This window comes from Zeus faber (genome assembly GCF_960531495.2).
Source record: "Zeus faber genome assembly, chromosome: 6".
Classification (NCBI taxonomy): Eukaryota; Metazoa; Chordata; class Actinopteri; order Zeiformes; family Zeidae; genus Zeus; species Zeus faber.
In genome coordinates, this window is record NC_137201.1 from 21,966,265 (window position 1) to 21,984,710 (window position 18,446).

The 18,446-nt window shown below is 48.1% G+C and overlaps 1 protein-coding gene across 6 annotated transcripts in view; it reads left to right on the forward strand.

Moving 5' to 3' along the window:
- Window positions 1-659: 659 nt before the first annotated feature.
- The window catches only part of cald1b (caldesmon 1b), an 18,010-nt gene continuing 223 nt past the window's right edge, over window positions 660-18,446 (forward strand). The window contains exons 1-15 of one of the 6 annotated variants that reach the window (XM_080001831.1): window positions 660-878; window positions 1,206-1,368; window positions 5,492-5,620; window positions 6,024-6,423; window positions 7,703-7,744; window positions 7,835-7,884; window positions 8,766-9,012; window positions 9,196-9,324; window positions 11,222-11,265; window positions 11,898-11,973; window positions 12,062-12,193; window positions 12,326-12,445; window positions 14,305-14,376; window positions 14,789-14,825; window positions 15,765-18,446. The exon at window positions 15,765-18,446 is cut by the window's right edge and continues 223 nt beyond it. In XM_080001831.1, the coding sequence (XP_079857957.1) occupies window positions 1,295-1,368; window positions 5,492-5,620; window positions 6,024-6,423; window positions 7,703-7,744; window positions 7,835-7,884; window positions 8,766-9,012; window positions 9,196-9,324; window positions 11,222-11,265; window positions 11,898-11,973; window positions 12,062-12,193; window positions 12,326-12,445; window positions 14,305-14,376; window positions 14,789-14,825; window positions 15,765-15,781 (1,569 nt within the window). In that variant the 5' untranslated portion in view covers window positions 660-878; window positions 1,206-1,294 and the 3' untranslated portion in view covers window positions 15,782-18,446. The remainder of the gene's footprint in view (window positions 879-1,205; window positions 1,369-5,491; window positions 5,621-6,023; window positions 6,424-7,702; window positions 7,745-7,834; window positions 7,885-8,765; window positions 9,013-9,195; window positions 9,325-11,221; window positions 11,266-11,897; window positions 11,974-12,061; window positions 12,194-12,325; window positions 12,446-14,304; window positions 14,377-14,788; window positions 14,826-15,764) is intronic. The other 5 variants (XM_080001832.1, XM_080001830.1, XM_080001835.1 and 2 more) reach the window with 5 other exon arrangements.

Sequence of the window (18,446 nt, forward strand, 5' to 3'; positions counted from 1 at the left end):
AGCTTATCCGGGTTCCCAGCTCACTGCTGCATTCGTGTTGTTTGCAAAAAGTGAAAGTGAAAGCAGTATTTATTAAAGCAGAATTGATACGAAAAATGAACTGTTAAGGTGTTATAAAATATTTATGTTCATAATATGTTCTGGATATTCTGGCACTTTTGGAGTTTAGGGGAAATAATATATAATGCTATTTAGGAAAAATAAAATAAACGTTTATAGAATCTATGCTCAAAATCAGAATGCATGAAGGGCTTATTTTTACAGTACACTAGACAGGGGGCTGACAGCATATGAAACACGGTCACAGAATTGTGCAGGGTGTTTGAAAAAGGCAAGAGGGGTTAAAACCAAAAAACAAAAAATGAGGGAAAAATGGAAACGAAAGAAAAACAGACAACAGATGTGGCGAAATCTCAGAATGAAGACCACAGGGAAGACGGATAAGACAAAGTAAATAATTTAACAGTTGCAAGGAGAGAGCGGGGAGGGAGAGGGAGGAATTACAGAGAAGTAGAAAAGGGGGAGGCTGAGGAGGGCAAGTGAGAGGGGGGAGAGAGAGAGAGAGAGAGAGAGAGAGGGGGGTGGGGAGGGATGGTAGAGTGAGCCTTTGCCTTTTCTGGTAGTTAAAGCCTCTGGAAGTGCGAGCAGGAATTCTTTGTGCTGCAGAAAGGCTGAGATATAAACCAGACTGGGGCTGGTATAGTTGAGGGAGGGAGCGCCGCCCATGGACTGAACCCAAACCAGCTACTGCTCAGGTACCGTAACCCACAAGACCCTCTCTTCTGCACCGTCCCGGGTGGTCCGACACCCTCTGGCTTTCCTGGGGAGTGAAAGCTCAATCCGGTCCTATATTCCTGTCTGCTGGTCGTCATACTGGGGTACGGTTACTTGGTCAAAAGTGATGAAATGGTGGCAAAAAAAAAAATTGCGATTTTATTTTTTTAGAAGAATCCTTGTGTATTTTTCACTGTCTCTGTTTGTATTGACATTATTCCCTCCTCGAGTGGCTTGAAGCGAGCTCCTCAAACATTCTTTAAAATGCACGGTGAAGCATGCAAGGCGAGAGGAAACCCCCTTCATGAGGTTTAAGATAACTATGCGTTAACTTTAACACAGTAGTGGGAATTCATGTCAATATACAGTATATGACTCGATGTGATTGATTGATTGACTTAGTTCGTCCGTCCGCTCATTTCAAACCGCAGGGGGCCGGTCTCGGGAGCTGTGGGAATCGTAAAAAAGTTGGTGCTCTGTTCCAGCGTCAACACACCAGGAGAACCTTCGAGGAACCATCATGGACGACGACTTTGACCAGCGCATGGAGCTGAGGAGGCAGAGGAGGGAGCAGATGCGTCTGGAGGCAGAAAAGTGAGTGGACGGACACGCACCAAAAAAGGGCCTTGGGGCGTCCCGTCCCATCGCCCATAATTCATTGTTGTTGTTTTTTTATGCCGTTTTACAAAAACGTCTGATCGCTCACAGACAACAGTGAGAAACGCCGCGTCCCGGACGGCTGACGCTGATCCCAGGTCAGGGACTTTACGTCGCTGCAGCTTGTTTACGTCTTTGGCGGCGTGAGTGCTGACACGGATGTCCATCCATCACGCACTAGTGACCGTGTAGTTCTCCATGGTGGGCTGGCTTATGGTTCGTTGCTGGCTTGCTCTTTTGCAATCAAAATGAACACTTATATGAGGAAACTATAAATACTGGTGTTGATAGTGTACTGTATACAGTCACGTGTCCATTGATCATGTATGTATATCCTCCATATACTGACATGGAGGCAGATGCACGGTCATCAAGGCCTAATATTTGTGTGCGTGCGTCCATGTGCACGCGTGTGATGTTAAGATGGAGCAAAACGGAAGAAACTTTGACGGTGTAAAGGCGATGATAGCTTAATGACATTCTCAGCTCACTCCTTGCAGGGCTGCTGTTTAGATCTCCCCAAACACACTCTCTCTCTCTCTCTCTCTTCCTCCCTCTCTCTCTTCTCTCTCTTAGGTTCTGTGGTTGTGCCGTTGCAACCCTGAATAAATCCGGGCCCTTAAAAGCTCTTTATGGCCTTAACTTCAAGAGTAATGTATATGACCCTGATTTGACCGGACTCGACTCAAAACTTAGGCCTGCACGTTAGGAGCTCGCTCAAAATGTACGTCAAGGCATCAAGGCCTCCTTCTCCGCAGGCGGCAACAGCCCCCAAAACATCCTTCACTTTAAAAGTGGAAACGCTAAAGTCCGGCGAATGGGTTCTGTTTGAACGGCGAAAACGTGACGGGAGCAAGAAGCAGATCCTCCCGTGAATGGTTCCCCCCCCGTGTTCCGGCGGCGTCGCAGGCTGCGGCTCAACCCTGACACCGTCTGATCGGCGACGTGTGAAAACATCTGTTGCTTCCTGCTCCGATCAAAGGGCGAGCGAAACGGGAACCGAGGGTCCCACGTCGGACCAATTTGTCAGTCTCTTTAGTCTGGAGTTGGGAAAGGGGGGATTGAAAACACGGCCTGGAGAGCTGAAAATATGCGGCGCTGGAACATGTTGATATGAAATTGTCATCCTCTTACCAATCCTCGTTCATCCCCCTCGAACCACATGGGCTGTGACTATTGATACATTATATTCTGCAATCTGGAATTCCTTATGCACGCCCGGCCTCATGACAGCGTAATGCGATACAGGGTTTAGGAGGTGAGGCAGAGGTTTGGCAAGGACCAGCGGCGCTGCGTACTGGCCACTGAGTCAAGGGGTTCACACAGTCGATCACAAATTACAAACCCATTCATTTGTTTGTATCCAGAAGAAAAATTCCTGCGTGTCTGCCACAGCCTTGTGCACGGTGTCTTATCGGCCTTTCCTCCGGTTTGGCTCTATTTTCTCACAGTCTTGCAGCCAACTCTTCCCGCCCTGGGACTCTCACAGCCTCGCTGCCAGACCGCCGTGGAGAAATCAGCTGATGCCGGGTTATTTTCTACTGTCAATTTTAATTTTCTTATTGTGATTTCAGGTCTAGGTCCGGGTCGTCCGCTCCGAGACTGCGTTCAGCAGAGGCTCCGTCAACCTCGCAGCCAACGTGCGACTCGGCCTTATCCGTCTCCATTCACGTCCGTTCAAAGGGGACCTGTGTAGTGGGCCTCTAGCTTTTTCGGGCGGAGCGAAATCTAATTGAATCACTTCCCCGGCGGTTTTCTTCGAGCAACCTATGCCCTTTTGGAAGGGCCTCGCCTCAGGATCCGTTGGATTTCCGCCTCGCCCGGGTCGACGTTTCCGTCGGAGAGACACAGAGGATCCTTGCGGTTCACGTCCTCCTCTTCTTCCTCTTACCACATCTGTAAATCATTGTGCTGAGGACTCAGGAAGGGCTGGGGGAAATATAGCTGCGCTCCATCAATGGGCCACTTCAACTCCTCTCCCCGCCCCATAAAGCTCGGTGAGGCTCGGAAAGACGGAGCCTGGCGCGCTCCGCGGCCCCGACGTCTGATCCGTCACGGTGGGAGGAAGGTCAGCGGCGGGATATGAGGGGAGGCGGCGCAGAGAGGGGAGGAACGGATCATTCAGGATCGTGTGTGAAACGCCTCGCCACTCACATGCTGTGTGATCAAACTTTTTTTTTCTGAATGGGAATACCACATATTTTCAACATTAAAATGCCCCCCCCCCCCCCCCCCCCCGCGCACACACACACACACACACACACACACACACACACACACACACACACACACACACACCACTTCTCTGTGTCTCAGAACAGGCTGTTTGAGAGGCTGGGACATACCATCGATGTTCTCTTTGGCCACGCCCCCTAGAGAGATGAATGGAGAATCGCAACTTGATGATGAACCTTACGCTTGTTTGAGCTTTTCCAGGGAAATGAGCTCCGTATATCAAACACTAGTGCTTCGTTTTTTTACGACAGAAAACATCGTATAAACCACCTCGGTTAATTGTTGTTTTATTGTGGACCTTTTCCTCCTTATCGCACTCTTCATCCACCGATAGCATGGCGGGCGGGGGGGCGGCGGGGCTTCACCCTGGCTGTGACGTGTATGCCCTTATTTGGAGTTTCATCTTCCCTGGGTGTGACGTATATGTCCTTATTTGGAGTTTCACCTTCCCTGGGTGTGACGTATATGTCCTTATTTGGAGTTTCACCTTCCCTGGGTGTGACGTATATGTCCTTATTTGGAGTTTCACCTTCCCTGGGTGTGACGTATATGTCCTTATTTGGAGTTTCACCTTCCCTGGGTGTGACGTATATGTCCTTATTTGGAGTTTCATCTTCCCTGGGTGTGATGTGTAAGTCCTTATTTGGAGTTTCACCGTCCCTGGGTGTGACGTGCGTGTCATTATTTGGAGTTTCACCTTCCCTGGGTGTGACGTGTATGGCATTATTGGGAGTTCCACCATGCCTGTTTTAAAATAGAATTGAATTTCTCCTCGAATCTCCATGAGGTTCTCTCGGGGGCGTGGCCAAAGAGTACATGGGTGCGTCGCACACCCTCAAACGGAGAGTTGGTCCTGTGGATCACATAACATCTGGCCGAAAATTGTGGCTGAAAATGGGTGTTATTCCAGCTTTAATATCTGGGCAGCTGAGAAAATTGCATGCATCATTCTCGTCCTTTTCTTTCACCCCCACTCTTCCCACCGTGTCTGGAGGATCAGTCTATTGTGATCCCTAATGGATGTGGACTTTAGATGTGAGTAGAGTTTGAGTTTGTTTGTTTTGTTGTCAACACTGAACACTGTCAGTGTGTGTTTAGCATTAGCGCTGGTTCTCTGCAGCATCATCTCTTCTCTCCATCGTGTCTCTGGGGGTCGGTTGGGGAGTGGCTCCTGTGGGTCAGGATATCGCTTTGGGGCCCCGGCTGTATGGATACTCGTAGCGTCAAGCGTTTGACAGACAAGAATGTTAACACATCCTTTAATAGTTTTTGAGGGCGTAGTGTTTAACATTCTGACCGCGCAACCGATTACTCCTTGGGTTGCAGTGGCGTCACGGATTCAAGCACCAGGATTTAAAAATGCAATAGACTCCGTGGTTTGTGATTTAATGTTACTCCAATACTTGCGGTATTATTGTATTAGTGTATTTAGGCGCTGATATGGAATATCCATAATCTATGAAAAACACATGTGCACATAGTATCAACACAATTTACATTTACACAGAATGTTTTTATCCCTTTATCACAGGAGCCTGTAAGCGTACACGATTAATGTTTCCTCTCCCTTCAACAGTGAAGAAGCTGAATTTCATTTTTTAAACATTTCAGCACCCCTTTATAGTCAATGAAAGAAGTATAGTTTATTTGTAAACACAATCTTTTTTATATCTAAAATTCCGAAAAGAAGACTGTTTCCATAAAACAGCATATTGGGTAATGTCTTATCATGATTTCATACGGCAGAACGTCCCAGTAATCATCAACCCCTTGTCTCATTTTTGAGGTCCATTTAACTGACCTCAGACGTATTGTGCCGTTTCAGGACGGGCGGCGTCGCAAACGATGACGATGAAGAAGCAGCTCGGGAGAAGAGGAGACAAGCCAGGGAGGAGAGGAGGAAGATGAGGGAGCAAGAGGAGTCTGGCAGCGCCGACATCATCAACACCAACAGGTACAACGTCGAGCAAGCGGGGCGAAGAGTTGCCGGATCCATGAAAGGCAGAGCAAACCTGAACATCTTAAGACTGAGACTCATTTTAAATGTAGTTTTTATTTGAGTCAAATGAAAAAGAAAAACACATCCCTGATATATATAATAGCTATAACTTATTTCTTAAAATATTATAAAATATTATTAAATTATATATTTTTTTGTTATTTCTTATCTCTCGTTAAACTTAAAGCATAGTCTGTATGCCCATGCAAGGGGAACTTTTTCTGCCATACAATTATTTCTTCATCCATTCTGCCAAAAAATGTTGAAAGGCTAGGGAGAACTGAACTTATTATTATTATTATTTTTTTTTTTTTACCAGATGTGAATTGTGAATGAGTTTTTTATTTTGTGTTCCCAGCGTGACAGAGACGGAGGCCTCCCCCGCCGCACCCACCGCTGGAGGCGACAGCGACGACCAGGCCCTGCTGGAGCGTCTGGCCAAGCGCGAGGAGCGCCGGCAGAAGAGGATGCAGGAGGCCATGGAGAGGCAGAAGGAGCTGGATCCCACCGCCAGCACCTCCAACGACACCGACGCCGGCCCGGGGGAGGAGGAGGAATCCCCTACCTCCGGGCACAGAGGTGGAGAGGGAGAGAAGGAGGATGAGGAGGTGGAGGTGGAGAAGACCAAGGAGGTCAAGATCAACAACACCGACTCTTGGAGGAGCGGGGAGGAAGACAGGAGGGAGGAGGCAGGAAAGGGAGAAGAGGAACCTTCATTTGCGGCCGTTCCTGAGCCGGCGCCCGCGGTGGAGAAGGAGGTAAGATCTCGTGGATTTCACAGAAAAAATGGCATTGTCTTGAGGATCGATCAAATTCACCACCAGGTATGCAGTCGAGGTACGACATAAGGAGGTATAATCTGAACATTTTTGGAAGTGCATTCACCATTATTATGTTTCCGGAAACTAACAGATTAAAAAAAATGAATGCACCCTACCCTATAGGAGCAGGTTCTAGCATCAGATTTAGACAAGGAGGACGCTGTGGCGGAAGCTGTTCCCGACACCGCCAAAGACGCGGAAGAAGAAAGGGAGAAGAAAGAGGAGGAGGACAAACGTCAGAAGGAGGAAGAGCTGAGGAGAGAGGAGGCGGAGAGGCAGCAAAAAGAGAGGGAAGAACAGCTGAAGATGAAGGAGGAGGAAGAACGGCAGGAGCAGAGGAGGCGAGAAGAAGAGGCGGCACAACAAAAGAAGACGGAGGAACGGCTGAGGAGGGAGCAGGAGGGGAGACAGAAGAGGGAAGCGGAGGAGAGGCAGCAGAAGGAGACGGAGGAGAAGAGGAAGAGAGAAGAGGAAGAAAAGCAGAGGAGGGAGGCGGAGGAGAAGAGGAAGAGGAAGGAGGAGGCGGAGGAGGAAAAGCAGCAGAAGAGGGAGCTGGAGGAGAAGAGGAAGAGGGAGGAGGAGGAGAGGCAGAAAAAGGAGCTGGAGGAGAAGAAGAAGAAGAGAGAGGAGGAGGAAAAGCAGAAGAAGAAGGAGCTGGAGGAGAAGAGGAAGAAAGAGGAGGAAGAGAAGAGGAAAAAGGAGATGGAGGAGAAGAGGAAGCGAGAGGAGGTATCAGTGTGGCCGAGACGGATCCCCCCCCCCCCCCCCCCCCCCCAAAAAAGACGCTTTTCGAACCCCCCGGGAAAACTCAAACGTAGTCCCTTGAAGTTGCACGTTTCCGGTTGTTAAAAAACGGCAGAACCCAGACACCAAAACAAGCAAAAGTGGCGACATTTGAGTTACCGGGGCGAAATTCTGTCGGTTTTCTCGAACATTTTGCACGGCCCTCACGCTTGTTTTTTTTTTTTTTTTCCCCGCGCACAAATCACAGTGTGGCCACGGCGTTTCTAGCATGTCTTGAAGGTGAAGGAGGAGGCGCAGAGCTTCGCGGAGGGTTTGCTCCCGCACGTACATCTGTGATGCCTTCACTGTCGGGCCCTCCGCCGACACCGACACCGTATTGTTGCTTTTTCTCGCGGCCGCGGACGCCGTCTCTTTCCGCCGATGCCCGCCGTTTTCACAGCTCTCTTAATCTTGTTTCCCTCCCCCGCAAAAGGAGGAGAAGCCAAAAAGACTCGGCCCTAAGGACAAGGATAAGGTAAAAGGACAAAAAAAAAAAACACTCGACGGGCGGGCGCGGGCGGCCGACGGTTGATGCCTAACGAGATTTATTTCCCCGTCCAAACAGAACGGAGCCCTGCAAGACAACAAACACAAGAAGCCAGAGAGAACCCCGAGGTGAGGCTCGCCAAACCCACCCCGCTCCGGTGTGCCAGAGAGTTTTCGTCGAGTCTTCCGCTTGCGCTTTTCAGACAGTTCCCTCCTTTGTTTGATTCCTCTGTTTGCCGGTAGTTAGACGCCGCCTCCAGCCAACTCCGTGTCCTGCTTTCCCCATCACCCTTCTTCCCAAAAAGAATGGGGATGCGGTTAGTAATTGATCGCCGCGCATCGAGCGCCCAGTGATAAAAGAGGCCGACTCTCGCCAACAGTAGCTGACTGGCTAGCCTCAATAATGGAAAGCAAATGTACGTAACGCGGGGACCGCCTCTCCTCCGCTCTCATCTGAAAATGGTGATAGGCGGCTGATGCGCTCTGTCGTCATCAAAAGGCCGAAACACACAGGAGGCTGGAACAGGAACAGTGAACGGTTCTATCCTGTCATACGTCCCCCGCTTGCCAGACACTGTTTCGAAATAACTCGGTATTAGGAACTTTCAAGGGCCACAGTCTGCTTTGCCAAAAGTGCGTAGCGGTGACTGCAATCGATCTGTTGCAGAATGCCATCGAAAAACCTTAAATGGCTCAAAAATCCAAAAGAGAAAAGTGCGTCCTTCAAAGAGGTATTTCATTTTACCTAAGAATATACGATTGTGCACCATTAATATACACGGAATGGGTGGTAGCCATCAAGGAGGTACTTATATTACTCATAGTTGTTGTTGCAGCTGCCAACTGAGCCATTTGGAGCTGGTTTCTGGTGATTTATGGCGGCACAGCGTGTGAAGTTGTTTCAGCACAAGGGCTTCAACATCAGACCCTGTGTTTTATTGTACGCACGATAAGTGCGTACCGGGCGGATGCAACGCCAACGTTCCGCTGTGTGTGTCTACGTCACACAGTGAGAACGTGTGCTCTCCAAAGCCGGAGGACGCGGAGCGGCTGGAGGCCGAGCGGAAGCTGCAGGAGCTGAAGCGCCGGCGCAACGACGCGGAGAGCGAGGAGTTCGAGAAGATGAAGCAGAAGCAGCAGGACGCCGAGGCCGAGCTGGAGGGGCTGAAGAAGAAGAGGGAGGACCGGAAGAAGATCATCGAGGAGGAGGAGCAGCAGAAGAAGCAAGAGCTGGCCGACAAGAAAACCAAAGAGCAGGTGCGCCGCACGTCCAACATGACAATAGGGCACAAACGACCAAAAGGATGTTGTGTTTCTGTCATTCCACTTAAACGTAAATTAGGCATAACACTAAACAAAACAAAACAATGAAAGAGCAAGGCCCAAACCAGACAAAATAGCTTCAGAGGAAAACACTAAAGTAGTCTTTGCCTGTAACAGGAAGAGAGGAAGAGGATGAGGGCGGAGATAGAGCAAAGGAGGGCGGAGGCCACGGAGAAGAAGAAAATATTGGAGGAGTCTTCTGCGGCGAAGCCTTCCTTTGCTATAACCCCGAAAGGTTCATCGAAGGTGAGTTGCGGAGTCAAATCCAACACTCTCTACCATATACATTGAACCGCTCTTCTTTTTCCATGGCACCTGTGGAGTTCCACAGGGCCCAGTTCTCGGGCCCCCTCCTGTTTTTCCGTTTCTGCGGTGCGGTCAGGTCTCTCCGATGGGTAAACACAACATTTCCTTTCATGCTTATGTTGGCCGCTGGTTGATGTAACTGCACCTGGTATTAATGTAACTTGGATGGCCAGGCTTAAATGACGGCTGAAATAAAGTGCTGAAAGTCACAGATGATTTGCAGCTAAATGATGACAAATCTGGAATACTTGGTATGGAGTAGCTTTAATGAGCCTGCCAGAGCCATTTGGAAGAAAATGGGACCCTTTGTCCATCAGTGTAAAAAGCACTTGCCAGAAATCTGTGCAAGTTTTGATAGCCATCTAAAATTTGATGAAAAAGGAAAGTTGAGCCTTTTTTTCCACGGCATACATTTTCAAGGATCAAAACATTTCTGTTATTAACAATCTGGTAATAATTATTCGTGATTTAATCTCCTTAAGTCCGGATAAATGTAATTGAAGTCTGAAGTTGACTGAAGGGTTTTTGCTTGGGCAGTCATTAAACCATTCCCGTCATCTTAATTCCCGTCATTTTAACCATCCTCATTTTACGATTTGTTTTCCGGGAAGCAGAAACGTTTCTAGCCCCACTGCATATCAAAGATCATTTAACCTCTAATGCAAATCCCCAGATCCTCATTTGAATGCATTTAAAACAGAGGAATTTGCAATGATGTTTCAGGGGGTTTGGCAGTCAGTTTAAAGTTTTAAAATTCAAAATACTTTTTACGAGACATACTTGCTGTGAACTGTTAATGTTGTTTACTTATATAAATGTAGTTATAGAAAGTTTCGCTTTATTTCGATGCCTCGTTATTTTTCCTTCAAATGTATGATTTCCGATGTGAATGCGCTCTCATGATAACCCAATCAAATAAACGCATCTTTTCTTTTAGTCTGGAAGATCATTATGCAGATTTGGGCCAAAATCGTCCGGGCTATTCAGAGCGGATCCTTCAGCAAACAGGGTCCTTTTTATGTGAATCCACGGCCGTTTCGGGACACGGTGGACATCTAACCCAGCCCAGATCAGTTGTATGGATCAGGGCCATCTGTTGCAGTAGATTCGGCCCGGTGTGACGGGGGTTCATTTCTGCTCTCTCCGTGTTATTGAACTTTAAGAGACAGGCATTCCCCCTTTTCTCTCTATGCTCAGCATGATCTGAGGTAGAATCTGGTGGCACGATCTGCTATTTACATAATATTTTTCTTTTAATAACACGTTGTGTGTTTGTACTGTAAAATAAGCCGTACTAAAATAAGACCAAGACCATGACTGGGTAATTTATGTGGTGTTTTTGGAAGACTATAAAGAACTGAGTGCTCGTGTGTGTGTGTTTTATTCCTGTGCTTGGACACGCACACATGCGTTAGGTTGCATGCACGTACACAGGCTCCTAACTAGCTGTGTGTGTGTGTGTGTGTGTGTGTGTGTGTGTGTGTGTGTGTGTGTGTGTGTGTGCCCGTGTGTGTGTGTGTGTGCGTGTGTACATTTGAGTTATTATTCCTCCCAAATAGCATTGAGTGGGTTTCCAGCCCGAACCTCACGGGCTGTCGGGACTGTGTTTCCTGGCCCGGCGTCAGCCCAACACAGCAGAACCACTCGGGCTACGGGGGAGACCGTCCTGGGGTTGGAAGCAGAAATGGGTTTAGCCACACGAGGTTGTCATGGAGAGGAACGGGAGGATGGGAGAAAGGGAGAAAGGACGGGACGGGACATCTCGCCTGTTTGGGAATTCAGTTCTGCGGTTTTATACGTTTAAACAGCTGTTGTTGTTTTGGGGTTTTTTTTGCAGATTGGAGCGAAAGCTGAATTCTTGAATAAATCAGCCCAGAAGAGGTGAGCTTTCAGCACATTTGTACTGAATTTGTATAGTACAGTACATATATAGTCGACCTTCTTGACAGTTTTGGAATGTTGATCGACGTCCTTCTTCAAGGGACATCCGTAGGGTGGTGTCTGGTGTTGCCTGCCAGCTTTTTTTCGGGACAGTAGTCCAGGTGACAAATAGTTGCCAAGCCTCCTCCTACGCTGTATGACGTCTCCCGAAGAAGGCTGTAGATCAACACGCCAAAACCGCTGACAAGGTTTATTTCCTCTCACACCGATGAGGACAAACCCCTTAGCGTTATATAGGGTACAGATGAGCGGTTCTCGCTGGTCTACAGCCCACGATCCAGATGTGGCCGTTGTCATTAGGTCAAGGATCAACCACAATTAAAGGGTTGAAGGGTTTAAAACCCAAGTAAATAAAAAAGCCATTGAAACAATAGCAACTGATCTCCTAAGCTTCTGAAATACGGTTTTCTCTAGACAGTGATAAAATGCAGCATCGGGAAGGCCCTTGAAATGGACCGGCGGCCCCGTTCTGGATCAGGGGCCACCCGTTGAGAACCCACCAGCTGGACTAGATTAGCTTGTTCAAACGATGTTATAACTCCAATTTCATGACGTTTCTGTTCGTCCACCAGCACAATCAGAACTTCACACACTCCGATGGTCTCCAAGATTGGCAACAGACTGGAACAGTTCACCTCCGCTGCACAGGTGAAACTCAGCAACTCCCGGTCCGACGTCAATAGCACGGTGGTATTAGATCCGGGATCCTGGTGGAATAACGAACGATACTCCACAGGGAAACAAAGAGGCGAAGTCGCCCAAGTCTCCCATGGCGGATATTCCCACCGGCGGCGCGCGCAGCATCAAGAACATGTGGGAGAAGGGACCCATCAGCAACACCTCTGAGACGCCGTCCCCCGCCAAAAAGGTGAGCGAGGGAGAGCAAGTAAGAGAGAGAGAGTGAGGGAGCCAGCGAGCGAGAGAGAGAGAGAGAGAGAAACAAATGGCGCGGGAGGGAGACGACCGCATTTTGTCACTGCGCTCCGTCTCACGTTCCCAGGACACCGCCGGGATCAAGGTGGGCGTGGCCGGACGTGCCAACAACTGGATGACGAAGCCGGCGGAGGCAGAAAAGGCCGCCGCCGCCGCCGCGCCGGAGCCCACACCTGCCAAACCAGCAGTAGGTCCTGACAGAATGTACCGTGCACTGGACACGCACACACACACGCGCGCACACACACACACACACACACACACACACACACACACACACACACACACACACACACACACACACACACACACACACACACACACACACACACACACTCATGCACATGGTTACGAAGGCTGTCAGTACTCTAGTGACACCTGATGGACAACGCCATAACCAACATTGGCGGACAAAGTGCTTCCCCTACAGGCAAAGCTTTGCAAAAGTTTTCTATTTGTAACCTTATACCCGGTCAGTGTGTGTGTGTGTGTGTGTGTGTGTGTGTGTGTGTGTGTGTGTGTGTGTGTGTGTGTGTGTGTGTGTGTGTGTGTGTGTAATATATTTGTCGAAACCCAAACCTCTGGAAATTTTTTGACAAGAACCATTGTGTTGTACCCCGCGGTCGGGTTCTCCATTCCAGCCGTTAAACACTGCACACGGTAGCAGTTGGGGGCCAGGTGGCCAAATGCCAACATACCGTCCTGCACCGTCCTCCACACAGGGGCAATAACTCCCTGCAGCCGCTTCTTTCAGAGTACTTATAAGAGTAGGCTAAGTGCATTAAACGTGCACGTGCACGTGCCGTCATTCGGCTGTCTGCCGGCCTCAGAACGTCGAGGCAGCCTCACGGTGAAGACGATTTCGGTGTCGCCGTGACGCCGCCGAGCTTCACTTTGAGATCTCCTTCAGTCAAGGACAAAAGGCCGGACTCCCTGAATAGATATTCCCCCCTGGGACCACGAAAAAAACCATTTCCAAATTGTCAAATCGTCAGACAGTCAGACGGAGTAAATATAATGAGACCCTTCATCACAAGTGATTCTGGTTTCCATTCGTAGGTCTTACGAAACAGGGCGCGGGCGGCGAAGCGGGTTCGTCGTTTGACAGACGAGGTCGTTCGGCGCGACCAACGCGGCGAGCGCGGTGTCCCCTTATCTCTCCAAAGGGAGCAGCGGTGCCTCATGGTAGCACTTCTAGGGGCCCCTTCGCACCCGCCGAGGCCAACGCAGAAAGCCGTTCTCACTAGAAATGTACAAGGGGGATATGTTTAGTGTCGAGCGACACTGCTCCCCCATGGGGGAGACGGTGAACGGCACGCCAGCGCTTTGAAACCAGTCACCCGGCAACGGGACTCCGGTGAACCGCACTCTCCCTCGTCCCGCGTCTCTGCTTAAAGAAAAACAGTTTCCTCTCTCTCCTGCTTTCTTTGCCCCTCACGTGTAAAAAGGTTCGACCAACAGTACATATTCCATGCAGTATTAAGTATTGAACACATTATTTAGAAGTTTTGACATAATAAAATCCAATAGAGATAATTATCCCCATCAAGACTACGGTTGTAAGAGGTCCGCAGTCTATACCTAAACAGAGATTATGGATAAAGTTTTTTGTCATTCTACTTAAAGCGGTAATCGCCAAAAAATGTTGTCAAAAAAACAAACTCGTATTTGCTATTTATCCCGCATTTTTTGAGCTGTTTTTTTTTTCTTTTTGAAGGAACATTCACTAAATTGACGCTGTGCATGTGCTGCTCCTCCTCAACAACAACAACCGTTTGCATTGTCGGTGGCCCGGCTCCGCCTTTCCCGGCGAGAGTGCAAACATGGGCCACGTGCGGCCGCGAGGGAGCTTGGTAAAGCATCGCAGCTGGTCGCGATCAGTAAACTGTCGATATACCCCACCACCTCAAGCGACCAAGAGTGAAATAACAACGCCGCACACCACTCAACACGGCCGATGTCATGGATTACCACTTTAATACGGGATGGGACTTAATTGGGGTCGGAAAGTCAGTCCGATTTTATTTTTATTTTTCTTCTCCACAGGAGGGGAAACTCGGTGATGCCGGCAGTAAGCGCGGACTGTGGGAACCCAAGAAGAGCTCCACGCCGGCCAAGGTAAAAACGCCCACGCCCACACCCACACCCACACCCACACCCACACCCGCCCGGGCTGCAGGTGGTGAGAGGGCGGAGTAACGTCTCTCAGCTCCATAGCAACTTGGGCTGTGGCCTGTTCCGTTGGTCTCGCTCGGTCTTCCTGGTGGATTGGCCCTGAGAGGGGATTCTATTGAGCTGTGGTGACAACTAAAGGCCGGTTAAGAGGCGCCGCCACAGTCCATGCGGTGGTTCTGCTCCAACGCTGTAGATCAGTTTCTAAACGAGCGAGAAAAAACTCCCAAGAAACCTCTTTGGTGAAGAACCATATTCTGTACGCGCTCTTGAATTCCTGCCAAACGGTTCATTCACGGTAGGAGTGTTGCAGTAGTTTGTTCCGACGACCTCAGTTTTCTACTTGTGTTGTTTCCAGGTGCCGGTTGGAGGCAAGGGCAAGTTCGTCACGAATGGTAGGTTCGTCTAAAAATGCAACTCCACATAATAAATCCAGTGTGTGTCTCTGCGGAGAGTCCATGTCTGAAAGTCACACCGCAAAGTGTCACGTCTGTCGTCGCCACGCCTGGCCCTCCGTCCCCCTGCGCCAGTAAATCAAACCCGCTCCTTGAGATATTTGGACAAGGGCCTCGGCCCCGTGGCATTGTGGTCTATATTTAAAAAAAGAAAAAAAACAACCCCTGGCTGTGACCTTGTTTCCCCGTATAAAGAACCGTCGCCTGGCGCGAGCCGCCTCGCATGCCGAGCCGCAGCTGCTTGATTTGCACATTAGGGCCCGTCGGCCGCGGCGCAGCGGCCTCGGCCCCCTCGGCTTACTCAATCAGGCCCGACGAGAAGGCGGCGCAGGGCCGGTGCGGCCGTTGATTAATTAATGGACATGGCGGCTCTGGCTGTGATCAATAAGCGGGAGGAGGACTCTCCCGTTCCCGCGCCCGCGACAAAAACAAAACAAAATAAAATAAAAGGCCCCCTTCCTCGGCACGTGGAGCCCGAGCCCGAGGAACCGGAACGGAAAAGCGTTTATGGGGTGTCAACTTTAACCCTGAACGGGGAGCCTCGCCCATAACCCCCTGATTCCCGATCGGAAATAGATCCCAGAGGAGCGAAGTAAAGGGCAAATGACAATGTTACGGCTTTCAATCAGTCAACCGGTGTCACCGCAGAGGGAGGGACGGGGCGGCGGCACACTTGACATTCACATTCACTTTCACACCCTTACACACACACACACACAAACACACGCACGCACGCACATACGCACACACACACACACACACACACCGTTCTATTCTCACTTCTATCAACCCCTAATAAACATTGATACGCTGCACATTGTTGACGTTACGATGGAATGATGCAGACGTCTGTCTTTACTCCGTCTTCTTCACTTTCAGCAGGTGTGAGGCCGTAACCATCCAGACCCCCACCCAACCCCCCCCCCCCCAAAAAAAAACAACCCAAAAAAACAAACAAGCCCCTGCTGAGCAAGTCCAAGCGTCCGCTGAAGTGTTTCCACCGCGCAGGATCGTCCACGGCGTCGGGCGCAGCAGAGACGGGTGGAGCGATGCCGCTCCCGAAAACCAAACCCCTCTTCGTAGCTTTTCACAGCCGCCGCCGCCGCCGCCACCGCCGCTGCTCCCATGATGCTTTGCTTTTGTGATTCTGTTTAAAACACGCGAGCGACGGCGACATGTTTGTTTTGGACCTGGCTTGATTTGTCTTTAAGAGAGCAAGGATTTCAAAAGAACCTCCCTGCGTCCGAAACAGTATATACTACTACTATCTACTACATACTACATACTACATGTCCATACTATCCTCCAGTCTTCTTTAGTATGTTAGTAAAAACGTCATCATTATCGCCGCTCCACTTCCTCTCAGCACGTTGTCATGACGACGCTGCATAGAAACTTTTTCCCCAGCGTCTCTCCCTCACAATGCATTGTGGGATGCACTCGCCAGCGCAGTGTTTGCATGCGACCATATTACACCACACGTAGTATGTCATCCTGGTACTTTTCACTATTTGATGCAACTATGGTTTGGTTTCAGACAAACTAAACACTAATTTGGCGTACTAGATACTAGATAATAGATAATAGTATGTACTAGATAATAGTAGTACATACTAGATAGTAGATGATATTATGTGCTTTGATAGTATGTACAAGATAGTAGATGATAGTATGTACTAGATAGTACGTACTAGATAGTAGATGATAGTATGTACTATATAATAGATAATAGTATGTACTAGATAATAGATGATAAGATGTACTAGATAATAGATACTCTTATAGAATGTACTGGATAGTAGATGAATAATGTACTCCATAGTATATACTAAATAGTATTGTACATACTACATAGTAGATGATAGTATGTACTAAATAGTATGAACTAGATAGTGGATGATAGTATGTACTAGATAATAGGTAATAGTATGTACTAGATAATAGATGATAAGAGGTACTAGATAATAGATGACAGCACATACTAGATAGTAGATGATATTATGTACTAGATAGTAGATGATATTATGTACTAGATCGTACGTACTATATAGTAGATGATAGTATGTACTAGATAGTAGATGATTGTATTTACTAGATAATAGACGATTGTACGTACTAGATAATAGATGATAGTACATACTAGATAGTAGATGATAGTATGTACTAGATAATAGATGATATTATGTACTAAATAGTATGTACTAGATAATGGATGATAGGATGTACTAGATAGTAGATGCTAGTATGTACTAGATAGTAATATACATACTACATAGTAGATGATAGTATGTACTAGATAGTATGTACTCGACAGTATGTTCTAGATAGTAGATGATAGCACGTACTAGATAGTATGTTCTAGATGGTATGTTCTAGATAGTAGATGAAAGCATATACTGGATAGTATGTACTAGATGGTATGTACTAGATGGTATGTTCTAGATAGTACATTATAGCATGTACTAGATACTATGTTCTAGATAGTAGATTATAGCATGTACTAGATAGCATGTACTAGATAGTATGCACTAGATAGTATGTTTTAGATAGTAGATGATAGTACTGACTAGATAGTATGTAGTAGATAGTATGTAGTAGATAGTATGAACTAAATAGTATGTAGTAGATAGTATGTACTAGATAGGATGTACTAGATAGTATGTACTAGATAGGATGTACTAGATAGGATGTACTGAATAGTATGTACTAGATAGGATGTACTAGATAGGATGTACTAGATAGGATGTACTAGATAGGATGTACTGAATAGTATGTACTAGATAGTATGTACTAGATAGGATGTACTAGATAGGATGTACTAGATAGGATGTACTAGATAGGATGTACTAGATAGTATGTACTAGATAGGATGTACTAGATAGGATGTACTAGATAGTATGTACTAGATAGTGTGCTCGTACAACTTTTCGGACGCAGCGAAGACAAGAATTTCATCGAAAACAAGAATGCTTCCATGTCCAACGGTTAATGGTAATACTTTGTCATTTCTGTTGCTTCCAATTTAAAACCGTTACACAAAGCTCAAGTTATAAGTTATTGCAAATTCCCTGAAATACTTTACAACTATCTCCGACGCTGGCTTTTGGCCGCTCTTCCTGTCACTCGTATTTGACCTTGTCATCACCGATCCGACCGTAGCGCGTGTCGGTGTTTGACTCGCTGCCGTCACTCAGCTGCTTCCTGAGAGCGTCTCCACGGCTTCACTCTGTAAGAACCCGGCGGCAGCGTCGGGCCGCGCCCTTCCCCTTGTTTAAGGTGTTTTAATCACCGATCCGGGTGTGGGATGATTCCTCTGTACATACTTGACCCATCGTACTTCCACCCCCCCGGGAGCGGCCGGAACCGCGCAGCCCTACGCCTCCGTGCCCAACGCCTCCATGCCCAACGCGGCGAACGCTTCCTCTTCCCCAAGCTGCAGTCTGACACCCAAAACGCCTATAAATACGAGTGTTTGCACCCCAAAAAGGGAGCGTATTTCCTCCCTCCGCACGACCTTATAGAGTCTTTCTTGTTTACAGCTGTCGCTTAACGCCGCGGCGG